This window comes from Solanum stenotomum, chromosome 8 (genome assembly GCF_019186545.1).
Source record: "Solanum stenotomum isolate F172 chromosome 8, ASM1918654v1, whole genome shotgun sequence".
Taxonomy (NCBI): domain Eukaryota; kingdom Viridiplantae; phylum Streptophyta; class Magnoliopsida; order Solanales; family Solanaceae; genus Solanum; species Solanum stenotomum.
Genome location: NC_064289.1, coordinates 11,918,683 through 11,937,152, shown reverse-complemented (window position 1 = coordinate 11,937,152; position 18,470 = coordinate 11,918,683). Strand labels below are relative to the sequence as shown.

Here is an 18,470-nt window from a genome sequence, read left to right as displayed (position 1 = left end):
GGAAAAATACGCCTAGAACCTAAAAGTCAATGTACCAAAACATCTAACAAGATCCATAAGTCTAACAAGAACTGTTACAACCCCAAACTAATGAACTAATAACTAACTAGAAAGTCTATAGACAGAAAGAGAACTCATGGCAGCCCGGAAGAACTGGTTCACCTTTGAATTCGAACTATCACTGATCTTCTAAGCGAGGTCTGTCAATAGCCGCCTGAAGATGCTTTTCTACTCAACAAAGAAAGAGCAAGTGCAGTATCAGTACACAACTACAGTGTACTGGTAGGATCACGTGGCTATCCTACTAAGTGCAACATAAGTAAGTCAAACAACATTATAAACATGCATACACTGAACATATACAATATCATCAACATTTACGAACAACGAACAGTTTCACAACTCTCACATATCACAATTATATCAAGTCATTGGTTCTCTCATGGAACCCAAACACAAACTGTTAGCATACTGGAACGTGGTACCCGATCCAATGATTATGCCAAAACGTGGCAACCGATCTCATAATTATGCCGCAATGTGGCAACCAATTCAAGTTAGTGTATCGGAACGCAACACCCGATCCATTCAACAAGCCATAATCACAATCACAAAGTTCATTCTCATAATCATACAATCAAGTCATGATTCATGGCATTCATCATTCATATATCCTCATTTACAATTAATGTGATCAATAATGCAACATTCGCATACATACATGCATCATAATGAAGCAAGAACAAACATACATCACACAATCATAGAATCACAACCATCACCTACCTCAAACAAAGCTTGAATCCCTTAAGAAACTTGATTCTTCCCTTTTCGGATTCGTTCCACTTGTTCTTAGTCTACAAATAATTAATATAATACGGGAATCAATAAACGATAACTAATTACTCGAATTACTAACAATCTCATCAACCCTAGATCCCAATATCCCAATTAGGGTTGTTTCCACCATAATTTCCATATCAAAACCCTCCCCAATCGATAATTACCCATTAGATTACGTTCTACGGATCAAAAAATGAATTCGGGGAGTTAAAACCTTACATTTAGCCTCAAGAATGGTGGAAAATAGTCAAGAAGTCTCATGGGTTTGTTCCTTAGCTCTCAAGTTCAAAAATTGCAGAATAAAACGTTTTTGGGATTTATTTCTGACTTTAAGTCGCATCTGCCCCGCCATTGCGACACTAGCCCACTACAGTGTCCCCGCCATGGCAACAGAAATCCCTGCCAAAGCAGCTTGCACAAAACAGTGAGCTATTTTAATATTTCAAGACCCCATTTCACAACACACCTTCAACCAACGACACTCAGAAACTACCCATTCACGCCAAGATTTATTTCGGGAGTTCTGCTCACCCGAATTCAATCCCGTAAAGTCGTACGGATTTCTTAACGCCTTTGCTATCTACTCATATAATCAAAATCATAATTAAATCAACGAATTGCTACCAGATTTCCCTAGACCTCACTGACTCCGATTTCGTCCAAATCTAGACTAGGTTGGGAAATCCCAAGTTACTACAAAAAAGTTTTCCGGCCCAAAATCTTTCTCCGTTGGCTTTTCTATAACGATGGAAACCGGTCGTTACAAGTTTGTCACGCCCCGAGCCTACACCCTGGGCGGGACCGGCACTCGAAAACCATTGCTGGCCCCAAGCGAACCCTTGGCCTGGCTTTCTTAACTCAGCGGAAATCTGACTTAACAAAATAACTCAATGCAATGAAAGGTTATAAAACAACCAACTGATGCATAACATGCCAAAAGGCAGCTCGAGTCTCAAAATAGAATATTTACATATATACATAGATGAGAGACTCAATACTAACTGACTGATTGTCTATGAAACCTCTAAAATACTGAGATGGATGTTGGGACAGAACCCGCAACATCCTAACAGAACAAAACTAAGTACACAAAATAATTGAGTCCTCCGGAAAGCAAGGAGGCTCACCACTGACTCTGGAGTGCTCAGCTGGATCAACGACGTGCAGGATGCTGATCTGGGGTACCTGAATCAACATCGTCATAAGATGCAGGCCAACTGGCATCAGTACCTTGAATGTACGAGTATGCGAGCTGGAAAGCTAAACCACGACTCAAGCTTGAAAAGAGTACAAGAGAACCCTTACCTTGGCTCTGTTCAACTCATGAATAACTGAACTCAATATATAAGGCAATAAGACACATGCAATATATAAAGCTTGTAAAACTCTTAAAACATGACGTAAAAATCATATTTATAATATCATGAAAATACCATGCTTCCTCTCAAGGTCTACTTGTGTAATGTATGAATGAAGTCCCATACCCTCATCCATACTAAGCAGAACCCTCAAGGAACCATGCTCTTTCTACTGTGGGAGCTTCTCTAACTGATAAACCACCACTATGAATATGAGTGGTGATACAACGTTTTACCTCACGTTGCCCGAGGACCATCCTATACCTTGCCGTGATATAGGAAGCTAATGATACAACGTTTTACCTCACGTTGCCTGAGGACCATCCTATACCTGGTCTTGATATAGGAAGCTAACTTTACTAAGTGGATCCACTAGCTCAATCTTACGGGTTCATCTAAAAAGTATGACCCGTTAACTCTCATGTTGGCTACATGGTTCTTATGGAGAGTTGAGTTTAATATGAACTCGCGTCCCCAAATCGGTGCTTGATACTATTCCCAAAATGCTTTTGACTCATAAGTGTTTTAAACACATCTTTCTTTAAATGAGATAATTACTCAAAATCTAGCCCAAAGGCTCACTTGGAAACGATGTTCCTTTTCTTGAAAACTAGCCCTAAGACTCTTTTGGAATCATAGTTCCTTTCTTACTCAAATGTAAAAACATTTAGAAACTTCTTTTGGGAATACATAGTTCCCTAATAGCTTTTGAGAAATGAACTCAACTTACACTCTTGACTTAACTTGAGTCTTGAGACTCCTTACTTAGCTTGAAACTCTAAGCTCTTTGCTTGACTTGAAACTTGAGTCTAAAAATGAAGTTAAAACGTTCAATGAAGACTCTTGAAAAGCTTGGAGGACTTGCTTGAACTTACTTCTTAACATGGCTTGACTTGACTCTAACTTCTCTTTAACTTGATACTAACTTGCCTTAAATTGAACTATGGATTCAAGGTATATGATCACACGTATTTAGATGAGTTCAGGATGTTTGGAAACACTTTGGGGTGTTGGAAACAACTAGGGAACATAGGTATAACACCTAGGAACATGCATGAGAAAGCATGGAAAGAATGGGAAAACTTGGCGCTCTTGGCGCTCTGAGAGGCGCGGAGTGCCAGGCCAAAAACTTTAGAGAGGGCCTGCTGGCGCTCTGAGTGGCGCACCGCCCCAAGGGCTGGGCTTCAGAGCCCTTCTTGGGGCGCGATGACAGGCGCGACGTGCCAATCCTTTCCCAGAAAACTCGACTTTTCACCCCTCTTTCTTCAACTCTAAACCATCCTTACTTCAATGGATTTAACCCCAAACACTAAGGATCATCAATCTCTCAACATACAATGGATTACAACTCAAAACACAACCCAATCATGTCTCACAACCAACAACAATTTCAACAACACAACTAACAACATCAACAACAACTAACAACTTCAACAACAATTCCAATTTTTCCTCAAATCATAAAATGAGCTTGGTGTGTGGGGGAAAGGATCAACCCACACAAAGAAATCATATACCTTGATAGGGATCACCCCCGATGATCTCCACGACGGAAACTTGTTGATCTTCTCTTCTTCTCTTCTTCTTCTCCTTCTTATCTTCTTCACTCTCAAGAACCCTAACTTTCTCTCTTTAAAATGGAATAAAAATGATCCAAAGTCAGCCTAACACACCATATAATCCCAAAAGAAATGGCTAGGGAAAAGGACCAAAATGCCCTTAATTTCCCGGACAGATTTCCCTGCCAACTGCCCAACTTCTAAAAGGCATAACTCGCTCATACGAACTCGGAATCGAGCAAACTCGGTGGCGTTGGAAAGATCATTCTACAAGCTTCACAACTATAACTGGAACTACTCCTAACTCATCCTGATCTGGAAGTTATGACTGCTCAAAGTTGGCCAAAAACTCACTGATTTCCCCACACAGCCAAATTCCAGATTTTCAAATCCTTTCCAAAAATGAAAATTTTCAAATTCCAAGCCTCTTCTTAGCTATTTCAAATTGTCGGATGTTACAATATCTCCCCCTTGGGAACATTCGTCCTTGAATGAGGTTACTCTTACAAAGCTAAGGGTGTAACAATTACTCAAACACCCAACAAACAACTAAGCAAACACAACAACCATCACAACATGCTCATTATAATTAAAAGAGCACTAAGAAGGAAATTAATACCTTAATCTGCGTTTCCTCCGGATTCAAAGAGATGTGGATATCTCTTCTTCATGTCCTCTTCGGCTTCCCAAGTAGCTTCTTCAACAAATTGGTTCCTCCAAAGGACTTTGACTGAGGCTACATCCTTCGTTCTCAACCTACGAACTTGACGATCTAGAATCTGAACAGGAACCTCCTCATAAGATAAGTTATCCTTGATCTTAATACTTTCAGTCGGTAGGATCAACAAAGGATCGCCTATGCACTTCTTCAACATGGAGATGTGAAATACCGGATGAACCGCTTCTAGTTCCTGTGGTAACTCCAACTCATAAGTAACATTGCCAATTCTCTTGGCTATGCGGTAAGGTCAAATATATCAGGGACTAAGTTTTCCCTTCTTACCAAACCTCATAACCCCTTTCATGGGTGAAACTCTCAAATATACCCAATCATCCACTTTAAACACTAACGCCCTTCTCCTAACATCAATGTAGGATTTCTGACGACTCTGTGCCGTTTTCAACCTCTCTTGAATCACTCTCACCTTCTCCAAAGCTTGGTGAACTAAATCTGGTCCTATCAACTGTGCTTCACCAACTTCAAACTATCCAATAGGAGATCTACATCTTCTCCCATAAAGAGCTTCGTAAGGAGCCATCTGGATGCTAGAGTGATAACTGTTATTGTAGGCAAACTCGATGAGAGGTAGGTGATCATCCCAATTGCCTTTGAAATTGATCACACAAGCCCTCAACATATCCTCTAAAGTCTGAATAGTACGCTCTGCTTGCCCATCAGTCTGAGGATGAAATGCAGTACTTAAGTTCACCTTGGAACCCAAGCCCTTCTGAAAAGATTTCTAGAACTGTGCAGTAAACTGTGCACCTCTATCTGAAATAATGGAGACTAGGACTCCATGAAGTCTCACTATCTCTTGAATATACAACTTGGAATAATCTTCTGCTGAATTGGTAGTCTTTACCGGTAGAAAATGGGTTGACTTTGTCATTCTGTCGACAATCACCCAAATGGAATCATGCTATCTGCGCGACCTTGGCAACCCTGTGATGAAATCCATATTGATCATCTCCCACTTCCATTCCGAAAGCTCTATCCTCTGAGCCAAACCACCGAGCCTTTGGTGCTTAACTTTCACTTGCTGGCAATTTGGACACTTAGTCACAAACTCTGCAATGTCCTTCTTCATGCCATTCCACCAATAAACTTCTCTCAAGTCATGGTACATCTTTGTGGAACCCAGATGAATGGAATATCTGGAGCTATGAGCTTCCTCTATAATCCTTTCTTGGAGTCCATCTACCATAGGTACACACAATTTACCTTGATATCTCAATGCACCATCTCCCCCTTGTTCAAAAGCTAATACTCTTTGCCTTTGGACATTTGTCTTCAACTCAAGCAAAATGGGATCTTGGTCTTGCTTCTCTTTCACTTCTGACACTAGTGATGACTCGGCCTGCTCGTCACTTCTAGTCCTCCTTCTGCGGAATCTGTAAGTCTGACTCCCAGGCATGCCAGTCTGTGCACATCTTTTACTAACTCTCTCATTCCTTCTTCTATATGGGCGGTGCTACCCATAGACAACCTGCTCAAAGAATCAGCAACAACATTAGCCTTACCTGGGTGGTAAAGGATACTCAGGTCATAGTCCTTGAGTAATTCTAACCACCTCCTCTGTCTGAGATTAAGTTCCTTCTGAGTAAGCACGTATTGAAGGCTCTTGTGATTAGTGAATATATTAACATGCACACCATACAAGTAATGAATCACTCTCACCTTCTCCAAAGCCTGGTGAACTCAACTTACACTCTTGACTTAACTTGAGTCTTGAGACTCCTTACTTAGCTTGAAACTCTAAGCTCTTTGCTTGACTTGAAACTTGAGTCTAAAAATGAAGTTAAAACGTTCAATGAAGACTCTTGAAAAGCTTGGAGGACTTGCTTGAACTTACTTCTTAACATGGCTTGACTTGACTCTAACTTCTCTTTAACTTGATACTAACTTGCCTTGAATTGAACTATGGATTCAAGGTATATGATCACACGTATTTAGATGAGTTCGGGATGTTTGGAAACACTTTGGGGTGTTGGAAACAACTAGGGAACATAGGTATAACACCTAGGAACATGCATGAGAAAGCATGGAAAGAATGGGAAAACTTGGCGCTCTGAGAGGCGCGGAGCGCCAGGCCAAAAACTTCAGAGAGGGCCTGCTGGCGCTCTGAGTGGCGCACCGCCCCAAGGGCTGGGCTTCAGAGCCCCTCTTGGGCGCGATGACAGGCGCGACGCACCAATCCCTTCCCCAGAAAACTCGACTTTTCACCCCTCTTTCTTCAACTCTAAACCATCCTTACTTCAATGGATTTAACCCCAAACACTAAGGATCATCAATCTCTCAACATACAATGGATTACAACTCAAAACACAACCCAATCATGTCTCACAACCAACAACAATTTCAACAACACAACTAACAACATCAACAACAACAACAACTAACAACTTCAACAACAATTCCAATCTTTCCTCAAATCATAAAATGAGCTTGGTGTGTGGGGAAAAGTATCAACCCACACAAAGAACTCACATACCTTGATAGGGATCACCCCCGATGATCTCCACGACGGAAACTTGTTGATCTTCTCTTCTTCTCTTCTTCTTCTCCTTCTTCTCTTCTTCACTCTCAAGAACCCTAACTTTCTCTCTTTAAAATGGAATAAAAATGATCCAAAGTCAGCCTAACACACCATATAATCCCAAAAGAAATGGCTAGGGAAAAGGACCAAAATGCCCTTAATTTCCCGGACAGATTTTCCTGCCAACTGCCCAACTTCTAAAAGGCATAACTTGCTCATACGAACTCGGAATCGAGCAAACTCGGTGGCGTTGGAAAGATCATTACACAAGATTCACAACCATAACTGGAACTACTCCTAACTCATTCTGAGCTGGAAGTGATGACTGCTCAAAGTTGGCCAAAAATTCACTGATTTCCACACTTAGCCAAATTCCAGATTTTCAAATCCTTTCCAAAAATGAAAATTTTCAAATTCCAAGCCTCTTCTTAGCTATTTCAAATTGTCGGATGTTACAAATTACCAGCCCCCTCCCCCCAAATTGTATCAAAATTAATATTCTTCCACCTGATTTGTGGTCTATATTGTGCACCAACTAGGGATGGAAATGGGGTGGTGTGGGGCGGGGGCGGGGCGGATTGACTTAACCCGCAAATTTTTTAATACGTCCTGCATAATATTTTTTTTATTATTTTCAACCCATCCCACCCTGCATAGACCCGCTCCGCATGAATCCACCCCGCATAATTTTTTTAATACTACTAATTAGTAATTTTCTGAACAAGAAACTTTTATGATACCAATACAATATATNCCTGCAACTTCTCAAAATCTGCATTTTTGGTCCGTTTTGGATACGGGGTGTTACAATACCAATACCGTATATGATACTGATTTAGTATCAGTTAAGCGAAAATTATCAACCTTAATGAATGGGGGTATGAGTTGTACTTTTTTTCAAAAAGAATAGGTATTTCTTGAATTAATTTGGATTGTGCATGTAATTATTTTGAGTTTTATGGTCTATTTATATAGTTTTTCCTAAAATATTTGGACAGTGAGTCCAATAAGGGTAAATATATTAGGTTGAGTCCAATTTGAGTAAATACCTTCCCTAGTGGGTCTAGTTTGTATAGTTTTCCCATAAAAAGTGAACAAAAATATCGTCAGTTAATAGATTGGTCTAAAAGTGCTCTTGTCGTCAATAGTTTGGTCCAAATATCTTTATTATTACTTAATAGACTAAAAATGTCATTTTTTTCAAATAAATACATTATTTATTTTCTTTTTAAACACACATGTTTTCTAATGATGATTGTTTTTATTAGAAAATGTTTATCCTATTTCAATTCCGAAGAAATTATGAAACAAAAATATTTTCTATTTTACCATGATTTTTTTTATCATTATCTAAATAAAAAGTAACGATGGATTACCATGATTACTATATTATCAGCTAAAAAGGTACATGAACTTTTTCTATTTTTATTATTAATATAAGATTAAGAAGAAGAAAAAAGATTATTTCCTACTTATTCAATAGTTAAAGTGACTTTAAAAGATCAAACACTGAACAAACATGTTTTCTCTCTTCTTCAAATGTAAATGAAGCCAGAAAAGGATTGTTCTTTATGTTCTTCTTCAACTTTTTTGAAAATTTGGTTTTAGCAGAGGACATTTGATCATGTCTGCTGACTGCTATCTAATAACGTGATGGTGCATTGCCAAACTACAGTAACAAAGTGGCTGTAGAAGAACAAGGTAAGAGATGCACACAACCTTCTTATTACATTGCGTGATTCCATCTATTTCTTGACTTTGTTCAATCATGACGACTCACTGAGATATGAAGTCATCTCATCCAATCTAAAGATCTGGAGTTTGAAGAGGTGCTACTACATCTGGAGTTCCATTCCACAGTAATTCGGTGTATTTCTGGTAGGCCAGCTAGTGGGATGAACAGAGTCGAAAAACAAGTAATCTTTCACATTGTTATAAAACTCATACTCTTTTACTTGCCTCTTCCCTCCACAACTAAGAATCCCTCGAAATGGACCCGTCCCACAACAAGCCACCTCTTATATCGTAAAACCTAAACAAAACAAAATCATAAAGTAAATTAAGACTAAGGAAACATTCTTTATGTAAAAATTGAACAATTTACTCTGTGTTTTCTCTAAATATATAGTTAAGTGCAGGGCCGTCTTAATCCCTAGGCCACTAAAGCATCGCTTGGAGCCCCATATTTTTGAGGGACCTCCATTTTTAAAAAATAATTACTTATATATGTTGTTTATTTTTTTAAAATTTCTTTTATATGTACTATGAATGTTATGATTTCTACTAAAGAAATTGCATATGACATGAATATAAATATGATTTTCGTAAGAAACAATTTGATGAAAATATGGATAAAGAAATCACTAAGTCCCTTGAAGAATCTTTAGAGTTGATTACGTTATATATGTAGAGTAGATCAAACTATTTTTTCACTTTAAAATAGATTTGAACCAATTGAAGCATATAAAAATATTTTTGATTTCTTATTTAGTGGTAAAATATTGAGATTACTAGATGATGAATTTTTTTTTAAAATATTGTCTTAACCTTGAACTTTCTTTAACACATACTAGTTATTCTGAATTGATGGTTTAGATTTATTTTTTGAATTAAAAGTGTTGAAGATAAATAATACAAGTAGAAGATAATGATGTAATGAAAATACTCAATCAAATAAAAAGATTTGATTCTTTTTCAAATACACATATTGCTTATAAGATAATGTTAACAATAGTTCCTGTAACCGTTGCCTCAACCAAATTTTTCTTTGTTCGAAATTAAAATTGATTAAATCTTCTTTACGATCAACAATGTCTCAAGATAGATTGAATGAATTAGCTACATCATTATTTGAAAATGAATTATTAAAACAAATTGATTATAAAACAGTACTTAATGACTTTGCATCTAAAATAGCTAGAAAAGTATATTTTAAATAAAAGTACATATGATGGGGAAAAAAATTAGGGCCTCTCTCCTAAATTTCGTTTTATGCCCCAATGTTATTGAGTCGGCTCTGTTTAAGTGTGATTGCACTTTTTCATGTGCATTGCATCAACATGTTATTTAAACTACTGATTAGGATTCGAGAACCAAATAAAACCAGAAATGTTTCTTGTCACTACATAAATAAACCTTACGATAGAAGTCAGGTCTCACTTGGAAAGTCGTTTAATTTTTCCAAGTGAAACAACTTGACAAGGCTTCACTTTAAAACGGTCAGAGGGGTATCCTGCTTGTAGTTTACAAAAAGAGTATGTTTTCTAATATCTAAGAGTTAGTGGTCAAAAACACACCTGAAGGTATCACATTTTTGTGAATTTCATATCTGAACTATCGGGTGTGCAGGTTTCATAAATGAAATTCAGGTGTGTTTTTCACCACAGAGTACTAATTCTTATGATCATCAATAATTACAAAGCTATGTTCATTCCTGTTCTAGAAAGATCGTTTTTGGTAGCAACCAAAAACTAATCAAACCAGTGTCGCCAGATACTGGTATGTGTTACTTTGAAACTGCATTGCGACAACACAGTAACTAGGATTTCAAAAATAAATTGCCAAACATGTTTTGAATTTTGATTTTTGCAAGGGACATTTGATGATGCCTGATGCAAAAGGACTGATTATGCTTGCTATATCTCTAATCTTTTGTCACATTCATCTTTTAAGGTTGGATTATGGTGCAATGGATTACAGCAGAGAAAGAAGGGTCGCTAACAGACAACAACAATAATAACATACCTAATGAAATCCCACAAGTGGGCTCTGGGAAGGGTAGAGTGTACGCCCACCTTACCCTACCTCGTAGAGGTAAAGAGGCTGTTTCTGGAGGACCCTCAGCTCGAGTACAACAAAGTGGAAATTTTATTGGTCTCACTATGATTCCCTAACGAAACAACATTCAAACTCAAATCCTTATCCAAATGCATAACAACTGAAAATGTAGATTGCTTGATTCCAACTAATTTCTCTACTTTGATCAATCATGAGGACTGAGGGCACTGAGGCATGAAGTCATCTCATCAAATCTAAAGATTGACTCTTCATAAGTTGAACACAAGAACAGAAAAATTACTAGAGATCAAGCTCTTTAACATCATGTTTCACATTGTTTATTCTTTTCTTTAGTAGGCATTAACAAAACAATTCCACCAATGCCACCATCAGGTTATGTTGAAAGATCAAAAAAGGATTTTAGGTTGTGAGGTGCTACAACTGCTGGAGTTCCATTCCACAGTAATTCGGCAAATTGTTGGTAGGCCAGCTCAGTGGGATGAACAGAGTCGAAAAACAAGTAATCTTTCACATTTTTACATAACTCGTACTCTTTTACCTGCCTCTTCCCTCCACAACTAAAAATCCCCCGAAATGGACCAGTCCCACAACAAGCTGTCTCTGATATCTTAAAACCTAAACAAAACAAAATCACAAGTAAACTAAGACCAAGGGAACATTCTTTATATAAAAAATAAAAACATTTTACTCTGTGTTTTCAGAACATATTTAGTTTGTATAATTGCATTTACTCTACTATAATAGCTATTCTTTCATAAATCAACAGTGCACAAAATAATTTAACATACAAATACTTGATTTTGAGTTCGATAAGATAGATTTTACCAAATTTTGTTGGATTATCAATGCTTTCTGCTAATACTTTGAAGGTGTTGAATATTGTGTACTTAAATCCAGGCAATTGCTTCTCTAGGTGTTTGAGCATTTTTGGGAGAGCTGAATTAAACATCTTCGCGATGTTTGTGACCTCCTCCATGCAACTTCCATTTCTAACTCCTTTTTGAAGGTTGAGAGTCCTAACAGAAGGGACACAACCTAATGGACCCAAATTAAGCATCACAAACTTTCTCCCCCCTTCCTTGTAGACTCCCTGTTGCATTAATTCAAAGAGATATATTAATACATTTGTCTTATCGACCACAAGATCAAAAGTCTTCTGTACATCCTTTAACTCAGTGTCAAGTTAAAACGGAGGGAGTAGAAAAGATGAGGTTGAATCAATATTAAGTTGATTACCTTTAAAACAGTAGTCAAGTTGCCCATAATCATCTGTAGATATTCTGTATCGGAATATGGAAAAGTCGAATTTGCTGATAAAGGGGCAAATACTTCATTACTGCCAGTGCTAAAAATATATACAGCACTGGAGAGGATCTGTTTGGTCTCTGTTTTCCCCACTTTCTTCTTCAACAGTTGCGCCACGTTTTGGAAATATTTTAACTGTGTTTGAAGATCTATAACCTGTCAAATGGAAACAAACATTTTTATAATATAAAATCTATCTTGATCTAACCATCAAATTCAAACAAGAATTACATAAAAGTAAATATTGTTACTTACAAAGCCACGAGCAGTTTCAACCAAACAACCAGAACCGGCTGAAGCAAAATTCACCCCATGATCGAAATGTTTCTTCCCAATTTGAAAATATGGCGGAATCAATGGCAAATTAGCATATTCAGCTGCAAGTATACTGAAAAATCAAATTCTTCACCTCATGTCTCAATATAGCAATAGAAATTAGAGGAGGTGTTCGAGTCAGCTTGTGTATAAGTTGATTAGTTTACTGGTCATTTACTACCTCCCACAATTAAATACTGTTCAAAGAATTGACCAAAACGCGAATACATTTACCAATAAAATCAGGAATGAGGCGTCCATTGGAGGTCCTGCCAGTAGGGTACTTGAAGAATGATTCCCCATACGGTAAATAATTTGCTTGGAAGCTAGCAGTGGTGTTGATGTAATTATTATTTCCAGGATCAAAAATTGAATCGCCAAACACGAAAAGGGCAGCTTGATGAGGTCTTTCATGGCAGACAATTCGAGTGGCAAAATGTGCTACCAAAACAAAGATGCACAAGTGAAACAAGCTGGAGATTAAAGCCATTGATTGTTGGATATATTGGTTTGGTTTATAGTTGCATAGAATTGGAAATATATAGTACTAGTGAAGTGCAGGATGATTTTTTTTAAAAAAATACCTGTCTGCATCCACTATCTACTCTATGTAAACACAATCATTTAGTCAGTAAACATGTTAAAACATGATGTAATTTCTTAATTATATTCAAAAGTCAACTGAGTTAGTAAGGAATTGTGGATTTTAAAAGATCTGAATAGGAAATGAAGTGTTTTTTTTTCTTTTTGAAAAGACACCAAGAAACTATATTGTGTTGGCTGGCTGTAGTCAATGTCATGAAGTTCCTTTTTTACTGATAATAATTGATTAGTTGCGGAAACTGTCTCATTTTTATTTAAATGTTTGTACAAGAGGGAATTTTGCAAGGAGGGGTGAGCGTTCAGGCAGTTCAGATTGGATATGGAAACTTCTGTTTGGATTTTAGATCAGATTCAAGATTAAAATCTAAATAAGTTCGGATTGGATAGGTTTTTTCAAGTTCAGTTTCGGATTGATCAAGTTTAGCGGTGATTAAGCTATTGCCGTCAATTAATTGCTGTTAAAAATCATTTTTTGTGTAGTGAGAGTAGGAATTCTGAGAAAAGATCAACATCAATGGTTTCAAAGCGATGCTCATTCCGGATCACTTTTGGTAACAATCAAAACCAATGTCTTCAAAGATACTTGTATGTGTTACTTTGAAACTGCACCGCCAAAACATAGCAACCATGTTTTAAAATTTAATTGCCAAACATGTTTTTCGTTTTGTTTAGATGCAAATGAAGGCAGAAGAGAGTTTTTTTTTAAAGTCTTCTTATGCTTGATAACTCTAATCTACAGTCACATTAGGTCCAATAATGCATGACATGACAATAGAGAAAGAAGGGTTGGTGTAGACGAACAAATTAAGTAACTCAAACAGACAAAGAGGGGATTTTTTATTGATTCCCTAACCAAATGTAAATTGCATCATTCCAACTTATTTCTCAACTTTGTTCAATCATGAACTGAGATATGAAGTCGTCTCATCAAATCTAAAGATTGTCTCTTCATAAATCGAACACAAGATCAGAAATAATAGTAAAGATAAAGCTCCTTATCATCAACATTTACATTTATTTTTATCTTCCTTATAGTAAGCATTAACAGAAGAATTCCACCAATGCCACCATCAGGTTATGTTGAAAGTTTAAAAAAGGATTTTAGCTTGTAAGGTGCTACCATGTCTGGAGTTCCATTCCATAGTAATTTTGCGTATTGTTGGTAGGCCAGCTCAGTGGGATGAAAAGAGTCGAAAAACAAGTACTCTTTCACATTTTTACATAACTCGTACTTTTTTACCTGCATTGTCCCTCCACAACTAAGAATCCCTCGAAATGGACCCGTTCCACAACAAGCTGTCTCTGATATCTTAAAACCTAAATAAAACAGAACAAAACTTTAAGTAAATTAAGACTAAGGAAGATTCTTTATATAACAATCAACATTTGACTTTATTTATCTCTAATATAGTTTGTGTGATTTCATTTTGTTATGATCATTGCATCAACATTCTACTTTGTTAGCAGAGCCCTGAAATTTCTGCTACAGAGTTTTGAGCTGAATAGAAAAAAACAGATAAAAAAACAACCTATATATGATTTATGTTTCATCTTTCTATGATCAATTCCAATTCTTTCTTTTACTTTATTGAAGGTTTCTCATGGGGGACTAAATCCAGATTTGCACCAGGAAGTCCTACATTGGTGGTAATGCGCTCCTTAACAAAGGTGATTTCATACCATTTCTCGAACTCAGACATCTGGTTAAAGATAAAAGAGTACTTACCGCCAATTCATGTTGGTACTTATAGTACATTAGTACTCTTGGTAAAACAGCTATTCTTACATAAATCAACAGTGCACAATATATAATCGAACATAAAGATACTTGATTTTGACTTCAATGAGATAGAAGATACCATATTTTGTTGGATTATGAATGCTATCTGCCAATACTTTGAAGAAGTTGAATATTGTATACTTAAATCCAGGCAATTGCTTCTCTAGTTGTTTGAACATTCTTGGGAGAGCTGAATTAAACATTTTCGCCTTGTTTGTGGCCTCGTCCATGCAACTGCCATTTGTAACTCCTTTTTGAAGGTTGAGAGCCCTAATGGAAGGAATACAACCTAATGGACCCAAATTAAACATAACAAACTTTCTCCCTCCTTCCTTGTAAATTCCCTGTAAACAAAGTACAAAAAATTAGTCCATTTGACACGCCTAGGTCTAACTTAACGTAGAAAATGGAAGTAACAATATCTGATTTATTTCTTCAATAGATAAAAACTACTACTCGTAAATAAATTAAATCGAAAAGATCAATATATATTACCTTTAAAACAGAAGTCAAATTTCCCATAACCATGTGTAGATATTCTGTATCGGAATATGGAGAAGTCAAATTTGCTAATAAAAGGAAAAGGAAATCATTATTGGCAGTGCTAAAAATATATACAGCATTGGAGAGGATCTGTTTGGACTGTATTTCACCCACTTTGTTCTTCAACAGTTGTGTCACGTTTTGGAATAATTTCAACTGAGTTTTAAGATCTATAGCCTGTCAAATGAAAACAAACAATTTATAAAAAGAAATAAAAACGTAATATTGATCGATCTAACTATCATATTCAAACAAGAAGGAAATATTGTGACTTACAAAGCCACGACTGGTTTCAGCCAAACAACCAGAACCGCCAGATGCAAAATTCACCCCATGAATGAAATGTTCCTTCCCAATTTCAAAATATGGCGGAATTAATGGCAAATTAGCATATTCAGCTGCAAAATAAAATAAAAATCAAAGTGATGTCTCCATATATATAGCAAAATAAATGTCAGTTGACATTAACTACCTCCAACAATTAAATACTTTCCGTAGAATTGAATAAATTTACCAATAAAATCAGGAATGAGACGTCCATCGGAGGCCCTGCCAGTAGGGTACTTGAAGAATGATTCTCCATAAGGGAAATTATTACTTCCTTGAGAGCTAGTATTCGGGTTGATGTACTTATTATTTCCAGGATCGAAAATTGAATCACCGAACACGAAAAGGGCAGCTTGATGAAGTCTTTTATGGCACACAATTGGGGTGGCAAAATGTACAACCAAAACAAAGATGCACAACCTTGAGATCAAAGCCATTGGAGTATTTATTATAAGTTTGCATAGAATTGGAATTATATATATGACACTCCTGAAGTGCAGAATGATTAAAAAATACCTGTGTCTGCATCCACTACATTGAAAGAGATATTTTTAAATGTATTGAAAGAGCCAATCTTTTACATTTATCTTGCCAGCGTCTCTTTCTTTAATGTAGAGTACAATTATATATTCTGTGCATTTTTACTTGTGCAATATTAGCTTGGTGTTTTCTTAGGGAGAAATAAATAAAATAATTTCTTTATTTATGAGTTAAATTACAGAGCCATTTACATTTTATTTTCAAAGAAAATAAATACATATATATATAGATATTTAATAGTAATAGATTTTTCTTTTAGTATTGTCGCAAAAATATTTAGTGGCATGACTTAATGTCGTTGCATCTAAAGTCGCTAAAGCTTTTAGTAGCATTATAGAGAGGATAGATTATAAATATTCATATTTATTTAATGCTAAATATAATATAGTGACAATTATATTATTATCGCTAAATCTTTTATTTATTTTATTGATATAAGATAAGGAAAGGCAACTCTAAATATTAACGAAGTTAATTCTCATCGCTCTCCGTATAAGAAAAAACAATTCTTTTAGTGATAAATTATCACTGATAATAAACTATATTTGACAATTCATTCCCTTAACTCAAATATTACGGGAAAATTACTATGATTAAACTTTTTCCGTTCAATTAAAAAATTATCAATAAGAGTTGAGGAAAGCCAATTTATTTATATATTTTAGCAACTAACTAGGGAAGCAGTTGTTTTCCTCGTAAAAATATTGAGTTGATTGAGCAAAGAATCTCTCAAATATGAGTCAGGTTTTAATGTTCAAAATTTTCTACATCGATTGAACTCGTCACATGGATAGCGTTTTAAGTACTTATTTATTGCCAGGGAAGCCTTTTTAGTTTCTTTCCACCTTCCCTTCGAATTTTTATTTCCTTTCCCTCCTTTATTTTATGTATATCAGAGATATTCGTATCTCTTCAAAAATAAAATAAAAAAATGTTCACAAAAAAAAACTTTTTAAAATTGAAAGGCATATTCCCTAAACAGAAATCTATTGAACCAAACACATGAGTGCGCTACTTGTCCTAAGCTTATTTGATATAATACAAATCACTACTTCCACGTTCCACCATCCCAAATTAATTGTTATATTTCCTTTTAAAGTTAAACTATGTTAATTTTGATCAAAATTATAAAATGTTTCATCAAATTTGAATGAGGAAAATTGTAATTTGTAGTATTTTTTGTATAATTTTTGAATATATATTTAATTATATAATATTGAGTTACGTTAATTCAATTTAGCTTCAAAAATTAATCAAATTAACTCTCGAGAAGCGAAATGTGATAAATAATTTTGATATAGCAGTCGTTCGGAACAAGTAAACGAGTATTAAATAAATAACATTGCTTAACGTGGAGTAGTTTTATATACTTATGTACTTTGGACTCTTCACTTACCAAGTTTGTTTGTTAGTTTAATAGAGTACTCTTTATCAACTCTCCTTTTCTTAAAATAGGAATTATTGTTTTTCAGTAATAAATTAAAGTTATATTATTGAATTAAAGTACCAAATACATGGATATCTTTCCATAAAGCATATGGATATTGTCACGCCTCAAAATTAAAGTAAAGCGTAATTGACACCTGATTCTAATTGAGTGTCGAGTGAATCCTTAAATCTTATTAATTTTGATAAAATATTTAGCTGAGTTATATGATTTATATATGATTTACCTAAAAGACTCCAGAGCCTCTAGAAAAAAACGGAAGTATGATCGGTTATTGGTTACTATTATTAATTTATACAAAATTTGGTGTGTGTGCATTTTCTTACTTCTCTTTGCGCTGCTTCAATTTCACTTAGGAAAAGGGACTGATATACTCCTTTAACTTTGTCATTTAGAGTTGATAGATCTTCGTTATGAAAGTGACTCATATATATCCTTGTCATTATATAAATGGCTCACATATATATTTATCGTTACAAAAAGAGTTCACATACACCCTTCATCTAACAAAAGTGAAAAAAATAGTTTTAAATTTATTTTTTTGACTTAAATTTTTTTAAAAAAAAATCATGTAAGGGTATATATATGATTCTTCTAGCAAAATTTAAGGTATATTTTAATACTAGGGAAATTGTCCGTGCTTCGCGCGGCTATAAGAATCATTTATTGGACAATAATATATAATATTTATATGCATGTTAGTATCAGATATATAAACAATATTGATATTCTCTTCATATGCGATATGATACATTTTTTCATCTTTTTTTAATATATAAAATTGAATTTTTTTTA

General features: G+C 35.4%; 2 protein-coding genes across 2 annotated transcripts; both read right to left on the bottom strand.

The window, feature by feature from the left end:
- Positions 1–11,114: 11,114 nt before the first annotated feature.
- LOC125872131 (GDSL esterase/lipase 5-like) lies at positions 11,115–12,925 on the bottom strand. The gene is made up of 5 exons (XM_049552810.1): positions 12,670–12,925; positions 12,376–12,497; positions 12,052–12,276; positions 11,641–11,905; positions 11,115–11,430 (listed from the first exon to the last, which is right to left on the bottom strand). Exons 1-5 carry the CDS (start codon positions 12,923–12,925, stop codon positions 11,189–11,191), a joined length of 1,110 nt encoding a protein of 369 aa, XP_049408767.1. The 3' UTR covers positions 11,115–11,188.
- A 1,092-nt stretch (positions 12,926–14,017) lies between these two features.
- Positions 14,018–16,125, bottom strand: LOC125872127 (GDSL lipase-like). Its single transcript, XM_049552807.1, has 5 exons — positions 15,876–16,125; positions 15,638–15,759; positions 15,314–15,538; positions 14,898–15,162; positions 14,018–14,355 (listed from the first exon to the last, which is right to left on the bottom strand). The coding sequence occupies exons 1-5, from the start codon at positions 16,123–16,125 to the stop codon at positions 14,114–14,116; spliced, it is 1,104 nt and encodes a 367-aa protein (XP_049408764.1). The 3' UTR covers positions 14,018–14,113.
- Positions 16,126–18,470: the final 2,345 nt, after the last annotated feature.